This window comes from Podarcis liolepis (assembly GCF_965112155.1).
Source record: "Podarcis liolepis genome assembly, chromosome: 12".
Taxonomy (NCBI): domain Eukaryota; kingdom Metazoa; phylum Chordata; class Lepidosauria; order Squamata; family Lacertidae; genus Podarcis; species Podarcis liolepis.
In genome coordinates this window covers 10,483,359-10,502,785 of record NC_139563.1, presented here as the reverse complement: position 1 = coordinate 10,502,785, position 19,427 = coordinate 10,483,359, and the positions used below count along the sequence as shown (strand labels likewise).

Here is a 19,427-nt window from a genome sequence, read left to right as displayed (position 1 = left end):
ATTTTACTGTAGTAAATAAGTTTATGGGCTCTTTCTTCAACCCGTCTCAGTAGTACTTAATTGTACAAGTGAGGATAGCAGATTTTTGCCCCGCTTCAGGAAGGCAGGGCGGCGGCGAGCTTGGCTTTCGCGCGCTTTTTCCTCCCCTCACGAGGCGGAGCAAAGAGAGGCGGAGGCGGAAAGGCTCCTTCCCCTCCCTCAGGCCGGCTATCATGGCCGGGTCGCTGGGCGCCCGCCTCGCCCGGAGCCGCTTCTTCGGCGGCTTCGTGTGCGGGGCGGCGCTGGGAGCCGCGGCCTCTGCGCTGACTGCCCGCAAACTCCTCGGGGAGCCCCGTCTCCCACCCGCGGCCCTGCAGAGCTCCGTGGCCGCCGCCGCCGCCTCGGCAAAACAGCAACCGCCGCCGCCAACGCCGCCTGAGGAGGGTAAGCGAGCGAGTGCGCAGGCGCAACTGCCGACCCGGCTCGCTGGCGGGAGCGCTGCTCTCCGGTCACGGCGGCCGGAGCGATGGTTGAGGGCGCCCGTTGGCGACGCGCGCCTGAGGGGGAATGTGGGGCCTGCTATACAGAAAGCAGCCCTCAGTCAGCGGCGGCTCTGCGCCCGCAGAGCTTTCTACTAAAGAGCATCATATAAAAAAAGGAGACCGGAGAGGAATATTGCTGATATAATGCTTACATCTTTTTCTTTTTGGTAATAAAAGGATTAGCAACAGCTAATTTCGACAGTTTCGGGATAATTTGAAGAGTTTTCTGTTTTCCCGCCGGGCACCGGTTTGGGTAGCATTTGGGCGCCATGTTTTTTTAAAAAAACCCCAAACTTCTCGTGTTGTTTTGGACGTTTTTGCTGTTGACTTTTCTCCAGCTTTTTCCGTGTTGTTTTCCTGGTGTTTACCTTTTACCTTATTATTGATCTGGCGCAGTTTCAAATTAAATAGGAATATGGGAAGGTGCCTTGCACTGAATCGGGACCGTTGCACCATCCAGTTCAGTATTGCCTACATGGGCTGGCAGAGGCTCCCCAGGGCTTCAGGCAGATGCCATTGGGGAATATCCTGGGGACAGATTGTCTTCTACCAGGGTTTCCAAAACTTGGGTCTCCGCCTGCTTTTTTGGACTACAGTTCCCATTATCCCTGACCACTGGTTCAGCCAGCTAGGGATGATGGGAGTTGTAGTCCAAAAAACAGCTGGCGACCCAAGTTTTGGAAACCCTGTGTGACTGAGCTGATTATCACTCTTCCCCAAGATCAGACCAAAGGCTCATTTAGCCCACCATACTGTTTTCTACAGTGGCCAGCAGTTGAAAATAAAATGTCCACATTTCCTCAAATGCTTACATTTCTCTTCAACACTTAAATATCTTTTTTTAAAGAAAAAAAATCAGTTTATCTAGATTCAACTTTTAAATAGGACTCCTGGTGGTCTCCCATTCTTATCTATCCATCTTTAGTTAAAAATTTCCCTCTCTAGCCACTAAAACCCTGTTAGCGATTTCTAAAGAAAAAAAGTATTGCACAAATTTACAGTGAATTTGCCTTTCATTAATATGGCATTGTAGGCCCTTAGGAGTCATGCTAGTTACATTTTACAGCATGGTCTGAAAAAATTGGGCACAAGAGAACAAAGTATTTGTTTCTTTTATCTATTGCTTTCTGTTTATAACAATTTACGTTGAAATAAGTTGTTTTTAAACATTTGTTCGCTTTTGTTTCTGCAAAAGTAGTACGTTTTTTAATGCAAACAACTGGTGTTTTTTTTAACATGGCACAAAAATCGAACCAAACAACCTGTGGTTTGTTCCTGAATTGTTAAACATAAACTGAATTAAAAATAACATCTGCCACTTTTCTCCCTGTATACATTGAAAATCAATCAGCGCTGTATTGAGAAAGTGGTTTTGTCTGGCTGTATCACACCAGCAGTAAATTGCTAGCAATGACATATTTTTCATTTTATGGTGGCATTAAGTGTATTTGTATAACTGTTATCAAAAAATCAATCTGAAGTGGTGGGCAAAAGGTTACAAGTACACAATAAGCCCACATCACTTCTCAACCCAACAACATTTTAAAATGTTTTGTGTTTTGAAAGGATAGAAAGTTTTAAATTTTGTGATAAGTGAAGTAGGCTCTCATCAACCTCCCTTTCAAATTCTCTGTTGTTGGGTGATGCCTGGGTTGGTCCTATCTCTTTTTGTGGCAGGACTCCTCTGCGGTTAGAACACATCAGATCAAATGTCAACCCAGCCCATAATTCTGCTTCCATCAGTAGCCCCCACATGCCTCTGGATAAGCCAGCGTGGTGTAGTGGTTAGAGTATCAGCCTTGAACTAGGGAGGCCCAGGTTCAATTTCCAGTTCAACTATTATTTATTATTATTTATTTTATTTTGAAACATGTATAAACCATTCAACATTTTGAAAACCACAAAACATTGTACAAAAGTTCAGAACAAAAGTACATACTGTAATAAAATAACACAAACCAACACAGTTTATACTATAAATTGTCGCCTGCAGACTAATCTAGGAAGGCCTGGGTAAAAATTAAAGCTTTTAGCATGTGTGGAAAGCACATGGTGCAATACTTAGTGCATGCCTTATTTCCAGGGCAAAGGTGTTCCAGATAGTAGGACCCACTACGTTAAAGGCTCTGCATTGGGTAATCAAGATGGATCACTAGAACTTACCACACTGTTAGGAGGGCCTTCTTGGGAAAGGTTCTTGAACGGGTGATTGCAGACCAGATCCTGGTGCTCTTGGAAGAAACTGATTTTTTAATCCATTTCAATTGAGGTTTAGGCTTTTGTTATTATGGTATGTATTTTGTGTTTTTATATTATAAACTGCCCTATGATCTTCAGATAAAGGGTGGTAGGGAAATATAATACAATAATATTAATGATAATTAGATTATCACAGTGACCAGGCAAGAAGCTCACTGGGTGGTCATGGGCTAGTGATTTCACTTTTCTCTCACCATAACCTACCTCACAGGGTCGTTGTGAGGATTAAAACTGGTGAATTTTTAATCATTAGTTCCACAGAATCAGTTGACTGTACTGAATGCATAGTTCCTGGTGAATACAATCCATGAGTGAGCTATGAGGGACAACTAACAGAGACTTCTTTAATGGTCTTAGTGATCAGGCAATTGAGAAGCCAGGCAACCCTGAAGGTACTCTGGATCCCCGTTGTTAATGGCCTTAAAAAAATTGATACAAGAAACTTGAACTTGGCCCAGTAACATAAGGGTAGCTAGTGCAAGCTTATAATCATTGGTGTAACTTGCTGGCAGCAGTCTGGCTCCATCAGCAGTCAAGCTGCAGCATTTTGTACCAACGAGCATCCCACCCTGGCCCCTACATAGAGCGCATTGCAATAATACTGGTACCATCCATGTATGTGGTGCTTTGCATGGAAAGAAAGCTTAGCCTCATACACTTGAAACTACCAGAAATGAAAAGGGTTTTGTAAGTCTTGGGTAAATTCTCAGTTGTTAATGGGGTTCTTAGGCATTTGACGCCTTTCTGGTTACTCTTCAGTGAGAGAAAACAAACCCCACATGTTCTGGCCTTAAAACTCTTTATTTCTCTCTTAGAACCCATAACAGAGACTGTGTTGGAAAAGTATGGATTTCCTGCAGCTGGAACACAAATCAGACATTACACCAATCATGCATTATCTTATGATCAGGCAAAACGAGTGCCTAGATGGGTGATTGAACATATTTCCAAACATAAGACTTTGGGTAAGTGAACTCTTGTGTGCATTTGTTCATTGCTTGTAATTAATTTATTACTTGTGGGTTAGAAGCAATTCACTGGCTGTGCACGAGTAATAGGACCTTTGTTTGAGAGTAAGCCTCACTGACCATAGAGGAGCTTCTGAGTAAAAAATGCATATAGGATTCTTCTGTCAGATGGGTAAATTATGTTTTCCACATAGACTAGCTTTCAATAGTCTTGTAAAGAGCACAAGATTTCATAGATGTGGTTGGCAGAAGTGGCTGGGCAGGAGGTACAAAAGAGGGATGCTTTGCCTCTATGGGTCAGGATCCTGAAGAAAGCATATGTGAGCATGAAGGTGCTTCTTGCTAGCCCAGAAATATTATTTGCATCTATGGGTGAGACTTCAAATTGATACAGTAGGTGCAAGATAGTTAGTGGATGTCTGTGGAATTTAAGAGCATATCCTATGGATGTCTACTAGTTTTGGTGCAAGCTTGTAGGCATTTTAGTCAATGTAAGTAACCCCTTCTTTTTGTTTATCATTGATATGGACTTGTTCAGCCAATGAAGGCTTTCATTTCCATGTGATTCCTCCCCTTTCTAGATCCTCTTCCCTTTGTGACCCTTAAACATGAGGATCTCTGCAGGCAATGTAGGGTGATTGGCAAAGTGCACATGATGTGTGTAGGAGTAGAGGACTCATCTGAGGCTTACCAGATTTCTCGGTGAGAAACATCAGTAATAGAGGACAATCTTCCCTGAAAGACAGCTCACCTACTGGTTTTTCCTTGCAATGCAGAGTTTCATGGGAGTCTTGAATGCACACTGCCAGCTCACACAGGATAATAATGGAGATCAATAAGCCTTGTCAGTGCTCCATGTGAACGGACTGTATTCTAGGATATTGTTTAGGATTGCTGTTTATTTTGCAGTTTTGTCAGTTGCATTTAGTATAGTTTTTGTTTTTTTAAAAAAAGAAAAGGTTTGCTGAACAACTTGTTTTTGTTCCTCAGGCAATGCGGACAGAAAACATTGCAAATTTAGACCAGATCCTGGCATCCCTCCAATATTCACTGCCTTGAATGAAGACTACATCGGGAGTGGTTGGTCACGAGGCCATATGGCACCAGCTGGGGATAACAAATATTCACCAGTAGGACTGCTACTTAATTCTTGGCTTGTTGTTTCTTTTTTTTTGGGGGGGGGGGGAGAACATTAAAACCAATTTGTACATCATGTTTTCAGCAGAACTAGGCAGTAGTTTAAACATAGGACTGGAACAGAATCCATGGTTCCTAAAATCAATGACAGAGCTGTGAAAGTGCTTTGAGAGAACTGGAAAACATTGCTAACCCAGCCTTCTCCAGTTTGGCGCCCAACTGACATTTTAGATTACAACTCACATTAGCCCCAGCTAATATGGCTATTGATTAGAGATAGTGAGAGGTACTCCAGAACATCTGAAGACCAACAATTTGGGGAAGACTGTGCTAGCCGTAGTGACCAGGGGGAAGTGGGTAATTTAAACAGCAGATTGAATTTGAAGGCACCGGTTTTGAAATGTAATATATCATGTAACAGATTGATGTTGGGGCACTGTTGTTCTGTGTGTAAATGTATTAGAATGTTCTTAGTGGTTCTTGCTGAAAGAGATAAACATTGACAAATAAATGACTGCTTGATTCTGTTTCATTCTGAGCATTTAAATAGGTCTGGGTATCCATCCAAAATTTAGTGTACAATTCTTTTTTCTTACAGAAGGCTATGGCAGAAACATTTTATCTATCCAACATTGTACCCCAGAACTATCAGAATAATGCTGGATTCTGGAATAGGTAAATTGCTACTACTAGATTAACTGAATTCAAGGTAAAATTTTGTTTAGTGATATTTTAAACATTTTAATGTGTCAGCCTAACCTGAGAGAGGGAGGCAAGGGAAGAAGCACCAAAAATAAAGAAATAAACTAGAGAAACTATGTAGCTTTCTCTGGGGAGGAACACACATATTAGCATTCTGGTCATCTAGCCAGAAAGCTCCTATAGTCTGTTTATGCAAAGAGAGAAGTGCTGCCCAGGGAAAGTGGCAAGCATATTAAGCCTTAGTCCAGGGTTCATATATTTATTTATTGAGATTTATAATATTTCTCTTCCTGAAGGCATACAGTGCACGGCATTTTAAAGCCTACAAATCCAATGGAATGGAATGGAATTCAATTAATTAGACACACACTAGCACAGAAATAGAATTAGCTCACTTCAAGCAGGGAAAACAGTATGATAATGGTTTCTGTTAATTTGGTAGCTACTAAGTGGGTGAGTCCAGGAATGGGTCTCTGCCTTCTACTCATTGTAAACAGATACACTCTGACCTCTACTTGCTGAGCATGTTGGAAACAAAGCACCGTTTCTACCAATCAGCTTGAATATGAAAGGTGCAAATAAAGTATTGGCTTTTTAAAGTATTGACTCAGCATGTTGGAAACAAAGCATTTCCACTAATAGCTTCCCCAAGGTACAGACCAAACAATAACACAAGCATGTGCAAAGATACATATGAATGGAAGCAAACAAGGCAGAGACCTGATTTGTGATCTGGTTGCCGAGCTAAAGTGTCATATAGGAATAAACTGAAAATTAAAGCTCACATTTGCTCATCATGCTTACTTAATATATTTAGCTTGGGAAATGTTATCCCATCCCTAAAATGCCCCACTGCCCTTCTCTGTTCTAGGTATGTTTGGAATTCCCCAGACCCAGGCTAGTCCATATCTTTAAACTATTTTGGCTTAATTTCAGGCTAGAAATGTATTGCCGGGAACTGACTGACAGATTTGAAGATGTCTGGATTGTTTCTGGACCTTTGACATTACCTCAGATGGATGATGATGGGAAAAAAAGGGTTGTGCAGGTAAGCTATTGAACCTAGCCATATAATTGGAACAAAGTCCTCTTTGATTTTGTTGGGGGTTTTCTGCCATGCAGGTTTTCTTAGGAGTCGAACTGGATGCAGCCTTGGAACTGCATGTGCAAGAAAGGCAATAACAACCAGTGGTAAGGTTGCACGATTTGAGGCCTTATACTGATGAGTAGTCCTTTTGAATTTGCTTTGTGGTCTCAGCTGATGAATATAAATATGGGATCACATGCATAGAATAGGCCCAAGTAGCAAAATTGAAGTCATGTATTGTGAGGAAGGAGTAGTGACAGTTTGTGGGCAGCAAACAGAACTGAGTAAGAAGAGTAAGAGGCAATGCAGTGCATGCTATCTCTGCAGGCAGTAGATACTAGGAATCAGTTGGTGGATTTTTAACAGAGCTGTGCTTACTGTGTGTGAAACAAATCAAAATTATGCATCCAGAAAAGTGAAGTTCTGTGACTTGCTTAATATGATGCAAGTAATGTTGTGAATTCTAGAAATACGAGATTAAAATACGCTTTACATTAAAAAAAAACAAACGAACATGCATAGATTAATTATTTTAGCTCTGATTTATAGCAATATCCTCTTCAAGCTCACTTAAATTGTTTTCAGCCAGTGGCTGTGCACTGTTTAAAGTTAACTATTAAATTAATGGCTTCATACTATTGTTTTTGTGTTTTTGTTTTGCCCTTATGGACATGTGATTATTTTTAGATCTCTTAAGCAAAAAAGAGGAACTCCCAAAGTATTGCTTATGGCATTTCTCCTTGCTTGGGTTATGTTACCACTTACTTCTCATTACCAAAGAAATTAATCTGAAGCTGCTGCTATCTGTTGGCTGAATTTGGTGTGTCTCAAGGTCTGTGCCATCGTTTTGTCTGCCTTGGTGAAGCATTTGTTGCAAATACAGATTGATGACCACACTTGATATTTGGGAGACACATTTGCAGAATATAAATGTGTGTCTGAAAACGTAAAAGAGAATGCCAACAGGAAGAATCTCTTCTGTGTCACTGGAGAGGCAGGAGCAGGTTTTCCATCTTCGTCCAGAGCAAATCAAAATGACAGCATCTTGCTTTATATACTGCTGTTCTCTGGAGAATGTCAGTTTAGTGACTTTTGTCTGCTAGCAGATCTTTGTTTCTAAATCTGTCTTTTTGCAATCATTTTTCCTCCTACATTTCACTAAGATTGGACCCATATTAAATGCAAAGTTTATAATTTTGTCACCCATAATTCCCAGACTCTGGATTCCCCCCCTTATATATGCTTTATATTTCATTGGAAGTCTCTTCTTTGAGGGGATTTCATTGCTGAAGTATATGGACAGACTTGGATCTTTTATTTTTAACCTAACTATGTTTAATTTAAACAATGAGAACGACTAGATAAATTACGAATAAAACAGAATATGTTTAGCAAAAATAAGAATTCTTTTGCAAACAAGACTGTAAATAGTATCACTCTCACAAATGAATACATGCAGTGCTGCTGTGAGAAACCATATTAGGCAGCATCTCTATACACCAGGTGTGAGGAACTTTTGGCCCTCCAAATGTTACTGAACTACAACTCCCAGCAAGCACAGTTATCATGATGATGGGAGTCAAAGTTCAACAACATCTGGAGGGCCAAAGGTTCCCCTCACCAGCAATGCACAGTTTCTTGAGAACAAAGTCCTACAGGACTCAGGCTTGCTTTTGCCATGAAACACATCCACCAGAAAGCAAGATGTTCGGAGAGATTATTTCTCACGTTGACTTTTGGCATATTAAAAACATTATAAGGTGATTTTTATCAGGTTTACTTTGTGAATCTGTTGCTTGGATGCAGCCCACTGTTTATCAGAGGCTCTTGCTGATGTGTTAATGTATCAGCTCCAGCTGCCTGAGGAAGCATTTGCCACCAAAAAATGGCTTACTGGCTTGGATTTGTTTTAAATAAGCGTGGATCAGATCCCTAGCTTTTCCCCCTGAGTTGGAGAATGCCCTGGATTGCCTCCCCCAACAGTTTTAAAGTGGATGAAACAAGCCAAATAAAGAAGGGAATTTATACAAGCCCTCTAGGCAGGTCATTCTCTTACAGAACTGCCCTTACCCTTTAGGAGGGGATTTTCCAACTACAAAGCCTTAAATCTAAATGGCTTGTGAATTAGCTGATTAAGCATACACATTAATTAATGTCTGCCTTGTTATTCAATTATAGCTATTCAGTTATGTTTGCCTTTCACTGTTAATGATGTTGAATTATTCTGTTCGCTTTATTTTAAAAATGTGAATAGCATGTGGATAATGGGTCTTACCAAACCTCCTGTATGAAACCTCAGGATTTTTCATTCTGAGGAAGGTCAGATCATCTACATTTTGAACCATTATGCTTCTCTGATGGATTTCTCGGGATGCTGGGGAATCATACTTTACTAATTACTGATCTGAAAAAGATTTGAGTACAACACTGGGGACAAACGCTTCCCCCGCCAGCCTTAGCAAGCAGTTGTGGGCTTTTATCAAATATTTTTAATTGAGTTTTAATGACAAGGTTTTTAAAAAACAACAACCACAAACTTTTTTTCTGTCTGTCTGTCATAAACAGTTTTTGAAGAACTTTGACCAGCTGTTTTCACTGAGGGTTTTTCGGAAGAACTTAATATAATTTTTTCTAAGAAAGAGTTTAGAAGATAGATACTTGTTAGAAGAAAGGAGATTCCGACTAAACAAGAACTTTCTGATAGTAAGAGCTGTTTGACAGTGGAACAGACTCCCTCGGGAGGTGGCAGACTCTCCTTCCATGGAGGATGCTAAGCAGAGGCTGGATGGCCATCTGTCATGGGTGCTTTAGCTGAGATTCCTGCATTGCACGGGGTTGGTCTAGATGACCCTCGGGGTCCCTTCCGACTCTACAATTCTATGATTTCTCAAGAATTACAGGCATTTTCTCTGCAAATATTCTGTACATTTGGGGGGGGGGATGACTTTACAAAAAGCAACCCTGTATTACTAGTAGCTTTTATAGCATTGTGAGAAAATAAATAAGTGTATCACTAACAGTACCAACTCATAATTTTGCTAAGAAATTTTGTATGCTTAAAAAAAATAAATTATATGCTGATGGGGAACAAGAGAGTGTGATAGACACAGTAGGCAGATTTTCTATTTAATTCACAAGATTGGAATGATAAACATCCTTCCAAAAGAATAACAATGTCTGAAGGAGGGATGCAGAATTAATATGAATGCTAATAATATCTCCTAAGAATATGTTATCATTTTCTCATTAATTTCAAGGACAATTACCTTAAACAATGAAGGCAGGACACAATACATTTGTTGCTGCCAAGTGGTACTGTCTACACCTTTTAGGGGGACACAAAAGGATTCAATCATATCCAGGTCAAGAGAGAGGTCCTATATTTCATTGGCTTTGATGGTTTTCCTATTTCAGTACATATGACCAAAGTGGGAGTAAATACTGAAGTAACATCAAGCAGAAGCCCCTTCGGAGTCTAGGTTTCACTTCATGTTAACTTGGAGCTCCCTGAAGTCTCCTCCTGATACAGCCTTCTGAGATTGAAAAGCTGGGTAAAAAGGACAAAAGCAGTAAAAAGCACCCAATAACAACAGTAATCCAGAGAGTAATGGAGTAGTGGATACTTCATATTGTTTTAAGACAATTGTAACCAGAAAAATAAATCTAATGAAGAAGCGAATTCTGCCCAGCACCAATGTTAGTTCCCTTCTGTAAAGGATGTTTATAATAAAGCTCGAGTGAACGGGCCAGGCCTGAGGTGATATCTGTTAGAATAATGTTATCTTCAGGAAGATATTTAATGGTCAGTGTCATCGCTCAAGTAACAGCTTGGGAAAACCAAACACTACATTGGAGACACTGTGCCCAAGGAAGCCACAGGCTTATTCTGAAACAAGAAGGATAGTGTGTCTAGAAATCACTGCACAGTTATATTGCAGTTAAATGATTTTTTGGGACCCCACCTTCTCGTTATTCCGGTGTTAGATAGCTGATTAAGCAAGAAGCAAGAAGGATAGTGTGTCTAGTAATCTCCGCACAGTTATATTGCAGTTAAATGAATTTTTGGACCCCACCTTGTCATTATTCTGGTCCTAGATAGCTGATTAAAAAATGAGTATCAATAATGTTGTCTGTGGCTCACTTTGAAAGTTAAGATAATTCCTCTGATTCATGTGTTTCTAAAAGGCTACAGTTCTAAGGTCATCCAATGAACTTGACTAAAATTTGATTCAGGGCAGACCAGTGTAGCTGTATGTCCACATCTGTGGTAGTCATCACTGCCAAAGAATGTTTTGATGGCCTGTAGCACCAGCAGCTTTAAAAATGGATTAGATCACTCGTAGGGGTAGTAGGCTTACAGGGGATTGCTATCTCCATCCTGCGTGTGAGCTCCCCTGAAGCACCTGGCTGGCCGCCATTAGAGGCAGAGGACTTGGCTAGATGGCTCTTTAGCCTGATTTGGTATGGCAGTTCTTGTGGCGCAGCCTTGCCTGCAGCGGAACAACATAGTTTGTGGATGAGGTGGAATAAGGTTATTTTTCTGAGCCTACAGAGTTCCACCAAGATTTCAAGGATTCTGAAGTACATTCGGGAAGGAAAGGATCACTGGGGCACACAGAGTTTCTGCGGATGTTGTTTTAACGCATCTGACAACATTGCCTCTGATGCAAGGCGAAGTGTGCAGCGGTGGATAATGTGTGCTGGCAGCTAAGTCTTGATGAAATTTGATTTCTATTGACCATACCCTGCAGAAATCTCAGGTAATTGCCATCTCTGAGGCAAAGGTCCAGTGATATCCACTAATTTTGTTTACAGTGGCGGCATTGCATTGCCCACTCACTAGAGGGCACTGACTCACAAAGATTTTGATATATTTCTTCTTACACTCTGCCTGTTTATGTTGCCAACAGAGCAGGTATCTTTTTTTAAAGGTGTATTTCTCTAATAGTTTCTTCAGGTCACTTTCTCTGCTACAGCTGGAGAAGGGTTATATGATAGCTGTTTATATATGTTGCTAAAAGAACGCTTGATCTGGGGAACAGTTGGCAGGCAAAGTCCTACTGTTATGCTTCGCATTACCAACTTAAGGGAAAGGCTGGGTGAAAATGCATTTTTTCTTCTAAGCTTTAAGTGGTGGGTTTTTCAGTGACTTTCTGGAAGCATAAAACACTACTTGCTTCTATGACCCATTTGGATTTGTGTATTGGAAAACTTGATACTTTTAGAGAGTTCTATGTATTCTCTGTCCCATAAAAATGAGGCCAGTTTTGTGCCATACAAAACCCACATTTTGTATATGGAAGATGTGATGTTAGCTCACATACTCCTAGAGATACCACTTACAATTTAAAAAGTGAAGAATAAATAGGGCTACAGTGTAATTGGTAAGTTAGTCAATGAAAGTTGTAATTGATTAATCAAAGGTCACTTATAACTCATAGGACAGCAAATTTAGACTAGTTTTGCTTTTTAAATACTAATTTTGTTTGGAAAATTGCAATAAGATGTTAAAGGTGGTCTTTCTTTCTGACAATTAGAAGTAGTTTTTATTGATCAAATATTAAAATAATGTCAAGGTTGCAGGTTTGATCCCCATATGGGACAGCTGCATATTCCTGCACTTTAGGCGGTTGGCCTAGATGGGTTCCTTCCAACTCTATGATGCTATGATCTATGAAAAGTTATTTTACTTTTGGTATTTCAAAAAAAGCACTTACATTGACATTTGGGTAATATGCTGATTTATCTAAATGTAATCAATAAATAGTTTCAAAGGCAGATGATTATTCAATTGATTTTCAATCATAGTCAGTGCCTAAATTCCATTGAAATAAATGGGTCTTAACAGTGCAATCCAGCACAGTTACATTGCTTTGATCTCCTTGAGAACACAGGAAGCTGCCTTATACTGAGTCATACCATTGGTTCATCTAGCTGTTTTTGTTTGTTTGTTTTGTCTATGCTGTCTAGTGGTAGGGTTGCAGAGGTTAAGTCTTCCCTTGCCCTACCTGGAGATGCCAGGAATTGAATCTGAGACCTTTTGGCCTTATACCTCAACATAATCATGACTAAACATAGGATTGCACTATAATTACTTAACTGCACACCAACCTTTATTTGGATTATGCCTTGAATGTTAAAACCCCATCATATTGCCAGCATTTATTCCCACCACCAAATGCTAAGTTCAAATAAATGCTTTTGTGACACCTACATGAAGTTCAGATTTGGGTTTGGGTCAGGTCGTCTACTGATGCCAGTTTCAGGGTTGTGCAGTAGCCATTGTGAACACAGTTTGTTTGGGGTAATTTATTTTGCTCCCAGGTAGGGTAGAATAGAAGGGACAATGGTTCCTGACATTCAGCCCTATGAATAATGTGGTATGTGTCTAGTAAAGTTAGAAATTTTGACCAATATTCCAGCTGAAACACATCATCAAACGATTCAAAGTCATGAGACCCAGATTTCTGCAGCAGTACGAAATCAAGAGAAGCTATTACACTGGAACATTGTTCCAGGTATACTTTCAGTAATTGACACTGGTAGTGATATGCATACACATTGTGTTTTTTCATGTGTTGTAGTAATTCACTTTTCACACTTACCTGTCATACCAATTGGCATTCTCCCTCTCTTTGTTGACCTGTTGTAGCTGCTTTCTTTAGGTGGGCTGCAAAATGGGAAGAGTTTCCTCAAAGCAAGTACTAAGGTTGGAACAAAACCCTGACATGCTAATAGCAGGTGATGGGGCTAGCACCCCTCACTGTGAGTGCCCCAGAAATACAGTTTCCTCAGCCACCGGATCTCATAAAATATGATTTAGCAGTGGCTGGTGAATTTGGGGCATTTATGTGGTTAAGCATAGACAAAAACAAGAAAGCAGCTCATTTTTTCCAGCTTTGAATAAATCACTCACAATGCCCTGTTGCAATAAATCTTGTTGCTGGTCCCAAAAGGTTTTAACTACAACAGATGATCATAACTGAACAATTGTGGCTTACTGTACACATTTGGGGTGGCTGGTCCCTCCTGTCTTCAGGAGAGAGCATTTCTGGTCAGCCCAGGACAAAGCTTCACTGATGGAACAGACATGCCATCCTGGAATCAACTAGCAAGGAGACTTTGTTGAAAGCCTAGGTGTCACCTTATCTTAAATCAACTCTGGTAGAGGTACTTGTGTTAGATAGATCTGACATAAAGGCATGCCTCTGCTAGCTGTTCCTTTTTATACCAGTCTCAGCAAAATCAGAACAGTGTGTTGGCAAGCCACTCTCTATGGTCTCCCACAATACTGAAGTCTTCCAAACTAACCCAGTGGTGTCAACAAATCTATATATAGTAAGTTAGCAGAACAAAATTGATAGAGGTTCAGCAACATGTCCTGTAACTGTGATTATATTGTGAATTAAACCACTTATTTTCCCCACCCCCTAAGCAATGCCTTGCTCTATTTCCTTATGAACTGTGTGTTTTTGGATCCTCTCTTTGTGCTAATGATAGCGCCATCTTGTTGCTACTGTGCCCATTTTGTGGAAGGTACTTAGGAGTCCATTTGCAGGACTCTGAGGTGGGAGGAAGACCAATTATCTAGACCCATTCTAGATCCATTCGAGTTTCAGGAGGGAATGGGCCTTGGTTGCCCTAATGGATGACCCGGAAGAGGGACAGGGTCTGTGTGACCTTGTTGCTCTTGCTTGATGTCTCAGCGGTTTGTGATACCATTAACCGTGGTATCTTCCTAGAACACCTCAGTTACGCTGTGAGGTGTGAGTCATGCTTTGAGGTTATTTTTAAAAAATGAAAGGTTGTATAAAAATTAAAATAAATAATCTATATACAAAACCAGATTCCATATTTTTAAAGTTGTATTATTTTTAAAGGCTGTTTTTATGTTTGTTTGTTTTTGTATTTTGTGACCTGCCATTTTATGATGAAAGACTGGATACAAATCGTACAAATGAAACAGTAAATTAGATAGCATGATGGGGGGACCAAATTCCACTATGTAATACTGTAGTTTGTTTTTATTTGTGCTAGCTTTTAAATCACAGCAAGTCTTTGACACTGTAAAAAGGCCACTGCTGTTCTTTGGCCAGACTGTGTCGCTGCTGCAGCAGCAGATGCAAATGGTGACTCTCTCATCATCCCTTGTATGTGAATAGATGATCACAAATCAAAGAAGACATGTGTGCATGAATAGTTTTCAGATGCTTTCTGTTCACTTACCATAAGGGCATATGCTCTCTGTCTGTTTCAGTCAAGCAGCGAGAGAAATGTGTGTCGGATCTAAATTATGGAAATTGATGTGCAAGCTCTTGAATAGAAAAAGCCATTTAGAAAATCTAAAAAGCCACTAGGTGGCACTCGGGCATAAAATATCCAGAGTCCCATGCTTGAACCGCTTCTCAGAATGAAGACATTACTTTCAAAACTACAGAGACATAGCTTATGAACATGCTGATATTTTTTCAGCTTGCTTGGGCTGAGCAATCATGTGGAACAATGCACATTACCTGTCTCAAAAATGCACTATAATCATAAAAGTCTTTTGCAGTGCCGTTCACGTGGTGGGAGTTAGTCTCTTGTTCTTGTTGTTGTTCTGTCAGTTGATTGGTATTTTCGCAACTTCTGTGCAAGATACTGCTACCTCCCATTACAAATAAGAAAGCACTACCATAGCTGATCACATAAAAGTACACAGTCTTTAACCACTTTGTTGTGCTCCAGAGGCTCTGGTGGATCCTTGTGGATGTCAGAGCTCTGTGCATGAAGGCAGAGGCGGTCCATTCCATTTCACCACTGGAGGCAAAACAGAAAGGTGCTGTGCTCTGCTGCCCCCCGCCCCAAGCCTCACTTCCTGGGGTCCCACAGCAACGGCTTCCGGAGAGATCTCGTGAGCTCTTGCTGGAAGTTGCAGCAGTAGTTGCACAGCTCCAACTGTGGTGGATGGAGCACCTGCGGGGGCACTTCGGCGCAGGTCCTACATGCAGAGACCACCCACTTCTCTCTCATGAGCCGTGGAAGTCCAGGATTCCACGCTGTTCACAAAACGGGTTCTGTAACTTTGAAAAGAACAAGAAAGCTATTATATCTACATAGCTGAGTGGTGTGTGTGTTTGTGTGTCACTCAAGACTTGCTACATGGAATGGAATGAAAGAGGAGGAAGATCAGTTTGAGAATTCCAGAATTTTTAACAAGCGTATCCTTCCAACTGAGTACGGGGATGACACTCCATTGCCAATGTTCTTCTCCCCTCCCAGCATATATCACCCTTTACATTTATTTATTTTTTAAAATACATTTATTTGTTTAAATAAATACATTTGTTTATTTATTTATGTCCCACCTTCCTTCCAAAAGAGCCCAAGGCAGCAAACACATCAGTACTTTTAGAATATTAAAAATATTCTAAAAACTGTTAATAAAACCATTATCTCAACCAGAGATCTCAAGGTTGCCAGGAATAGTTCCTTTCAGCCATCAAATGCCTGGATAAACAGGAATATTTTCAAATTGCTTCTGAAAATCAATACAGTAATGAGGGAGGCAGACACACCTCACTAGGTGGGCATTCCACAAACAGGGAGCTACCACTGAAAAGACCTTGTCACAGTTCAGTGCCAGCTGGGCAGCCCTCAGTGATGATACCACCAACATGATGATGATACTGCTGATTGTAGCATCTGAGCTGGTTGATATTGCACAAATATATACTTCATACTTCCAGCATGGAGCCCCTAGTCACATGGAAGCAGTTTTTTGTTTTTTCCCCAGGCCTTGCTCTACCCTCAGATATGTGCATACATGCTCCAGTGTGCTTTTATGTGCCTATTTAAAGCATTTTTACTCCCAGAGTAGCTTTCAAATAGAAATGCAGTCCTGTCTTCACGCAGTGACTGTTGTGAAAAAAGTTCCATAAATTGGGTGAAAACCTGCTCTCATATATGTGACTATATTATATAGCATGTGAAGCAGAGTGTGTTGGTCCTAAGTCTGACATACTGATACTAAAACCATTTTGTTTTTAAGTAATCAGCTATGACCTGGAAAACAGCTTGTGTGTGTTATGAATGAAAGACATCCATCTTTGGTAAATATTTTCTTTTCCTGCAATCACAGCAAATTTAGCACCTCTTCATTTTGATCAGTTTAATGGCAAATCAGTTGTATAGGGTACAAGAGGAATTTTTTGCAATCAGTGTTCTGAAACAATCTGTGGGGAAAAGACAAACATCATTGTTGATTTATACAGCATCTGTTTAACCGTCCTGATAAAATGTTTTCCCCAAGCTTGACAGTACCACTATAACCCAGTTTTAAAATGGTTTCATTGTCATGGCTCCCTTAAAACCAACTACAGTAGACTCGTCAGCTTTCCAGAAGATCAAAGAATCATTTATACTAATAGCAAACCTTCTCTGAGAGCTGATATCTATTTAACCAAAACTGCTATATCCATGCACAAGAGTGAGGTATCAGTAGACTCAGGGGAACCCCAAGGTTTGCAGAAGTCCAGAAAAAAGGGGGGGAGACACACACCCCTTAAAAAAACAGCCCAAAGAAGACTGAACATGCTCAGTGATCTATGTGTATGTCATTATGTTTGTATTTCTGGCTTTGCATTTTTTCTGTTTTGGTATTATTTGCTTGTTTTATTTAGTGTTTGTATGATGCATAAGCATAAATAAAGTAAAAAAAAAAAAGCCTGCTCAATGATCACAAAATGCTGACTGGCTGCTGTGTGGGGCGTATGTTAGGATATGGGAAACGGAGGGCAGGGGAGAAGGAAAGGGAATACAGTATCTTGGAAAAGGTGATGGCCCTGAACTGAAAACGCTACATTTTGTCACTTGTCCCTCTTGTTCTTTATAATTGAGACTGCTAATCTGTTCCCAGGATACCATAAAAGAAGGCAGGGTCACTGCTATTTAACCAGATTGTGTGCAGGGTAGACATGCTTTCACAGAAAATTTATGATGTTTTTTTACTGTCTTTCTCCAAAATCTGTTCTTGTCTCCTTGTCAGACTTTTGAGAGATCTCACCAAGAACTCTGTAATAGATTCTTCTTCACCAGGAAATTTATATTTTTGGTCTTTTTAGTGCTTTTTTGACTACATTGTGCCTAATTTCCATGTGTTACAATTGGAGACCATTTCAAATAAATTCTTATGTACTATTACTTCAGTGTCATTGTTATAATAATCTGTTATATTGATTGCCTCTTGTACTATTCACAGATTCCATGGGCTTTGTCTTTGGTTTATAAACTATAGAAGGTAGTCATCACGTTTTCCTTTTACCATATTTCATTTATGTATTTCATGAATAGGAACATTGTCAATTATCAGCTTGAGTTTATTTTGGCAGCTCTACATGAGAGAACTGCAGCTGGTTTGATGTTGGGGTAGTGGAGTCTTCAGTATGGTGTTCCTTTTAATCTGTTTGGCAGCTGCACATTATGTAGAAAATTTTAGTTCTAGATATGGGAGGATTATGGCCTCCTTTCTGATGAGTTTGAGTGATATAATCTCTCTGCTCTGCTGATAGGTAATTGGAAAAGATGATGTGGCTGTACCCTCGCATCTTTACAAAGTGATTCTGGCCCGAAGAAGTGAAGCATCCACAGATCCTTTGGTACTTGGGGCCTTCGTGGTACCCAATGACGCTATTGGCTTTGACCACCAGCTGCCGGAATTCCAAGTTAGTATTGAAGACCTGGAGAGAATGTCAGGCCTTGTTTTCTTCCCACAGGTGAATAAAACTAAAGACGTTAGAAATATCTGTGAGGTTGATACTTGTAAGCTGATGAGTTTGGAAGAGTTCACTCTGTACATCACCACTCGGAAGTTGCAGAGTGCAAGGACACTGGAAAGGTTGAGAAAGATCATGTCTGAATTACAGGAAAAGGGAATTGAGCCCGATGAATATCTCTTAAAGGTTTATAAAAAGAAGGAGGAGGAATTAGCAATGCAAAAATCAATGGAAGCTAGAGAAGGGAGATCTGGTTAATATAAAGAACTGTTGTACAGAGACTCAGCTACTACTAAGAAGAAAACTTGGACAAGCCTCCCCATTGGTTGTGTGCCTATGCTGAAAGTGCAGCACTTTGCTGAGAAATTAAAACACCTCCTGTGGCTCAGGTTGGCAATGAGACTTAAGGTCACTCGTTTGTGCCCTTTACTAAATCCATCATCAGTTGTAAGTTTTATTCTGAATCTCTTCTGGAATACAAGAAAAATAGAAAATGGTCACCTTGCGAATATAAGTAGACCTCTCCTAGATATAACTTTCCTTTTCTAACAGGATGCTGTAGAAATGGTATTATATTATTTATATAATTCTTTGCCAGCTGTATTTTTTTTTAGCCTTTTCTTTGTTTTCATTCATCTAAATCTCTAGAAATGCCTCTTGAGAACAAATTCATTTGTAAGTGACTATTTGTATAAACTGACAATTCAAGAACCAGGCAATGGGGGCCAGTTCCCAAGCAAGTTTTTAATAAATGTTTCCCCAAGATTTTGAGTCTTGCTTTTATTCTACACACTGCAGGGGAAAGCCTTCTTAGAGAAAAATGTTGTGTGTTTTACTTCAACCAGCATCTCTGGTTCTTTTGACAGCTAAGATCACAGTCTAAATGCTCGCAAGAACTTTATAGAGGAAACAGCCAGTTCCTACTGACAGGGTCCTCCTCCTTGATTCCTGTAACAAGCAAGATTGAATTCTGGGCAGTGACCTTTGCCACCAATGGCTG

General features: G+C 40.2%; 1 protein-coding gene across 1 annotated transcript; it reads left to right on the top strand.

Annotated features, from left to right (window-relative positions):
- Positions 1-8: 8 nt before the first annotated feature.
- On the top strand, positions 9-19,192 carry EXOG (exo/endonuclease G). The gene is made up of 6 exons (XM_083467325.1): positions 9-423; positions 3,596-3,745; positions 4,739-4,878; positions 5,484-5,560; positions 6,524-6,635; positions 18,224-19,192. Exons 1-6 carry the CDS (start codon positions 213-215, stop codon positions 18,683-18,685), a joined length of 1,152 nt encoding a protein of 383 aa, XP_083323451.1. The 5' UTR covers positions 9-212; the 3' UTR covers positions 18,686-19,192.
- The last annotated feature ends 235 nt before the right edge of the window (positions 19,193-19,427 follow it).

Excerpts from the sequence above, each read along its gene's own strand:
- EXOG (XM_083467325.1), top strand. The coding sequence starts at position 213 with ATGGCCGGGTCGCTGGGCGCCCGCCTCGCCCGGAGCCGCTTCTTCGGC. Across the intron at positions 3,746-4,738 it reads TTCCAAACATAAGACTTTGG|GCAATGCGGACAGAAAACAT; the intron begins GTAAGTGAACTC and ends TTTGTTCCTCAG. Across the intron at positions 5,561-6,523 it reads AATGCTGGATTCTGGAATAG|GCTAGAAATGTATTGCCGGG; the intron begins GTAAATTGCTAC and ends GCTTAATTTCAG.